The sequence below is a fragment of the Ipomoea nil genome, unplaced genomic scaffold (assembly GCF_001879475.1).
Source record: "Ipomoea nil cultivar Tokyo-kokei standard unplaced genomic scaffold, Asagao_1.1 scaffold3314, whole genome shotgun sequence".
NCBI classification, from domain to species: Eukaryota; Viridiplantae; Streptophyta; class Magnoliopsida; order Solanales; family Convolvulaceae; genus Ipomoea; species Ipomoea nil.
Genome location: NW_017619742.1, coordinates 3,912,501 through 3,917,404, shown reverse-complemented (window position 1 = coordinate 3,917,404; position 4,904 = coordinate 3,912,501). Strand labels below are relative to the sequence as shown.

Here is a 4,904-nt window from a genome sequence, read left to right as displayed (position 1 = left end):
AAATGGCCGTCCGTTGTCCGTTACCAGCTGCTCGGGTAGCCCGAATCTGCATGTGATGTTTTTCCAAACAAAACGGCGGCATTGATACTTGGTGATAGTCGCCAAGGGCTCTGCCTCTGCCCATTTAGTGAAATAGTCTACGGCCGCTATACAGAAGCGCACTCGCCTGGGCGCCTAGGGGAGTGGCCCGAGCAGGTTGATGCCCCATATGGCGAATGGGATCGCGGTGTTGATCGGTGTATAGAAGGTCGCTCTCAGGTGCCCTTTCTAGCGAACATTTGGCACACGGAGCATCTTAGCACTTCTTCGACGCAGTCTTTTACCATGGTTGGCCAATAGTAGCCTTGAATAATGAGCTTTTTGGCCAAAGTTTTGGCCCCCTGGTGGGCCTCGCAGATCCCTTGATGGGCGGCAGTCATCACGGTCTTAGCCTCTTCGGAAGGTAGGCAAAGCAACAGTGGCCCCCCATAGGATCGTTTATAGAGCAACCCGTCTACCAACTCATAGGAGGGAGCCATACTCCTAATGCGATCAGCACCTTCCTTTTTGCTGGGCAACTCTGCTTTCTGTTTGTATCTGACCATGTCCGCAAACCATGGCCAATCGGAGGAGTTCTCGCGGCCAGGCGGGGAAGTGGACACCCGGACAACTGTGCAAACCGAGAGCACTTCGGTGCTCGGCCGTTCTACGACCTCGGTGCGACAAGTCATCGACATGTGTGAAGGTGTACCGAAGCCAACTTAGATAGGATATCAGCCTCCGTATATTCCGCTCGCGGGATGTGGGTAATCTCATAGGCTTCCAATTTATCTAGAAACCCCTCGGCCACATCCTTATAGAGTACTAGCCTCTCCTCCCTGGTCACGTATTCGTTCTTCAACTGGTTGACCACCAGGCGGGAATCCGTCTTTATGCGCACCCTGGCGGCATGGAGGGCGATGACTAAACGCAGCCCCCCGATGATCGCCCCATACTCTGCCTCGTTATTCGAAGTTTGGAAATTGTACCTCAAGGCGTAGTATAGGCGGAATCCTTTTAGGGTGGTGATCATAACCCCGCCCTCGCAGTGTTCGGAGCCGGCAGCACCGTCAATGTGTATTTCCCACCATTCCGCTGCTTCTAGGCCTTCGACCAACGAGCCCTCGACCGAGTAAGCGGAGCATTCTACTCTGAAGTCAGCTGAGGCTTGAACCTTGATGGATGGTCGCGGGGCGTACTCGATCTCGTACTGGGTGAGCTCCATCACCCACTTGAGTAGTCGTCTGGACGAGGTCGGACTGCGCAGCACGCTGGCCAGGGGCAAGTCAGTCAGAACCCGGACTGTATGAGCTTGAAAGTAAGGTACCAACTTCCTGACCGTTGTAACTAGGGCGAAAGTTAATTTCTCAAGGGATGAATAATTGATCTATGCGCCCTTCAGAATCCACCCAATATAGTAGACTGGAAATTGATCCTTTTCATCTTCCCGCACTAGCACAGCTCAGACCACCTTATGGGAGGTAGCTAGGTATAACAACAATGTTTCTCCTGCCTTGGGTTTCGACAGGAGGGCGAAGCTAAGAGGTACTTCTTCAAGTCCTCGAAGGCTGCCTGGCATTCTCCAGTCCACCGGAACCCTTCCTGCCTCTTCATGACTTCGAAGAAGGGGAAGGCTCTATCGGCGGACTTAGACAAGAATCGGCTGAGGGCAGCCATCCGTCCTGTCAATCGCTGCATTTCTTTGAGACTGCTGGGTGGTTGCATATCCAGGATGGTCCGCACTTTCTCCGGGTTCGGTTCGATTACTCGCCGGGTAACCATATATCCTAGAAACTTTCCTCCGCGGACCGCAAACGCGCACTTCTTGGGATTTAGCCTCATGTTAAACTTCCACATGATCTCAAAGCAGTCCGTCAAGTCTTTCACATGGTCCGTCTCTTCTTTGCTTTTGACAAGCATGTCATCCACGTAGGCGGCCGTAGATCCACCCATCAGCCCTTTGAACAAGCAGGCACCATCCGAGTGTAGGTGGCTCCAGCATTTTTGAGACCGAAAGGCATTACCTTGTAACAATACACCCCGTCCCGGGGTGATGAAGGCGGTCTTTTCCTCGTCCGAATCATGCATGAATATCTGATGATAGCCGCGAAAGGCGCCCATGAAGTTGAGCAGGGCGCAACCAGCCGTGTCGTCGACTAACTGGTCGATCCGGGGCAGAGGGAACGAATCCTTTGGGCACGCCTTGTTGAGGTCGGTGTAGTTGACACACATTCTCCACGCCGGTGGCTTGGGCACCAACACCACGTTAGCCAGCTAGCCGGGGTATTTAACTTCCCGAATGTGCCCTACGGCTAGCCATGCATCCAATTCTTTCTTTACAAATTCCCTACGGTCATTTGACAGATGCCTCCTCTTCTGAGCCACGGGCTTGAGGCTGGGGTTGACCATCAACCTATGAGTTATGATTGATCGATCGACTCCTGGCATGTCCTCAGGCCCCCATGCGAATAGTTCCATATATTCCTTTAAGACTGTCGTGACCGCCTGCTTCACAGAGGTAGGCAGGCCAATCCCGATCCGGACCACTCTGTTGGGATACCCAGTCTCTAGGATGATTTCCTCCAGCTCGACTGCCGGTGTCAAGCGCTCTGTTGGTCGGCCAGACACTTGGTGGTCAATAGTGTTCTTCTGATTACATCTCTAACCAACCTTTCAGTAGGCCTACATGTAGCAACTACGAGCCGTCTTCTGATCGCACCGCACCACTTCGACACCAGTTGGTGTGCGAAACTTCATACACAGATGCTCGATGGAGATCAAGGCTCCCAGATCCTCTATCCAGGTCGACCGAGGATAACGTTGTGTACGCACTCCAGAGAAACGACGACAAAATCCATTTCCAATCTTCTCACCTGAGGCCAAGTACCCAGCTCGATGGTCAAAGAGACGCATCCTTTAGCCTCGACCGCGTCACCGGTGAACCCGGCCAAGGGGGTCCTGACTGGTCGCATCTGCTCCCAGACCAAGCCCAACTTCTGAAAGGCTTCCTAGTACAACACGTTGACACTGCTACCCGTGTCCACCAGCACCTACCGGGTGACCGATCCCTGAATGTCCATTGCGATAAACAGGGCGTCCCGATGCGACGCAGGGCCTCTAGGTAGGTCGTCGTCCGTAAAGACAATCGGTTCTCTGCACATCTTCTTACCGTCTGGCTCCTGGAAGGCTATCGCACCCACGTATAGCTGCCGGGCGCGTGCCTTTCGGGTTCTCGCAGAGTCACCTCCTTTGGGACCACCTACTATCATGTTTATCACCGGCTTGTGCTGTCGATTCCGATCTCCGTCATCCTCTCGCATGGGCTGATTACCCTTGTCGCCGGTTTTCGCCCCGCTTTGCTCAATCACCCCTTGCTGCCCGGCCGAGCCTGGCCTAGGCCACAGGTTGTAGGGCCGTGGCCGGCCACGCTTAATGAGCACTTCAATTTCTTCCTTTAATCCCTCACAATCCTCCGTAGAATGAGTGCTTGTGCAGTGGTACCGGCAGTAAGGTGGTGGGGCTTGCCCCGACTACTTGGGCCGATCACCTGGACGAATAGGGGGAGGCAGAGGCAACCGGGCACAAACCTCGTGGACAGGCTGTGCCATCGGCTGGGGGGCAGGAGCTCCTAGTCGATCCATGATTCGACGAGCTCTCACACGAGTAACGCCTTCCTCTGCCGCTCGCCCCTCATGAGGGTTATCCGCCCGGGGTTTTTTAGAGGAAACTTCTTGTCTGCGCTTCTGTTTCACCGCTTCCTCCGTGTTGGCCAGCTGATTGACCTGCTAGATGGCCTCTGTGTATGTTTTGGTATTCTCGTCCCGCAACCAGCTATAGTGCACGTCCGCTCTCAAGGACTCGATGAAGAATGTTAAGGCTATCTGATCGTCCAGGCCATCCACCACCTGCGCTTCTTTCTGCGAACGCGCAATATACTTGCGTAGGCTCTCCCCTTCGTACTGGTTTATCCTGGCCAAATCCGAGATAGATCTCTTAGGCTTCATACTTCCAGCGAAGTGTGTCAGGAACTGGGTGGCTAAATCCTCGAAAGTGTTGATGGATCCCGGGGGGAGCCCGAGGAAGAATGCCCGACAGATCATCGGAGCATTGGCCCCGATTACCTGCATCTTGGCCTGGAAACCGATGACATGGTCGCGCGGATCCCCTGTGCCATCGTAAGTGGGATGATCGGACAGATTGAATCTGGTCGGTGCCCTATAAGCTTGCACTTGTACGGAGAAGGGCGAGGCAGTCAAGAGGCTATCTGCAACCAATCGATCTCTTCCTTCGACTATCTGTCGCAGCTCCTGCAAAGCAGCGAATAGGCCGGCCATTTCTGTGTTATTCTGGTCGGGTTGCGCGGATGACTCTCCCATGCATTCTGCGGCTACGCGCCTTTGTCGGGAAGCCGCTCTCCTCTGAATGATTGTCTGCGGCTGCTCATCGATTGACCGGGCAGGCGGTTGCTGTTCGCCCCGTCCACCGAGGCTCTCCATGACCGACTTCACCGAGGTTACGGGCCAGAGCCTAGAGTGCGCTGAGCGATTAGCCCCCTGATCAGACGGCGGGTTGATCCCCGAGTGTTCCGAATGCCTGGATACTCCTTGCTGGGCCTCCGCAGAAACCGATCGCGCGGGCCTCTCGATCTCGCCCGGGAGCTCCGGTCCTCGCCCCCGCACGTATGCTTCAAAGGTTTGCGCCAACAACTCCACGAAGTTGGCCTGGGCCTGAGCGATAGGTACTAGCGGGTTCCCCCTCGACGGCTCATGGGTCGGCAGTACGTGCATCCGATTGCCCCCCAGAAGCGTGGCAATTTAGTTACTCCCTCAGGTCATCAACGGATGCGGCTATCTGTGGGCAGCTCTGGCGGGTTCGCGATAACTGTC

At 54.9% G+C, this 4,904-nt stretch overlaps 1 protein-coding gene across 1 annotated transcript; it reads right to left on the bottom strand.

Moving 5' to 3' along the window:
• Positions 1–254: 254 nt before the first annotated feature.
• LOC109169427 lies at positions 255–710 on the bottom strand. The gene has a single exon (XM_019318307.1). It carries the CDS (start codon positions 708–710, stop codon positions 255–257), a length of 456 nt encoding a protein of 151 aa, XP_019173852.1.
• Positions 711–4,904: the final 4,194 nt, after the last annotated feature.

What these genes read in the sequence shown, in the direction of transcription:
- LOC109169427 (XM_019318307.1), bottom strand. Translation starts at nt 710, where the DNA reads ATGACTTGTCGCACCGAGGTCGTAGAACGGCCGAGCACCGAAGTGCTC.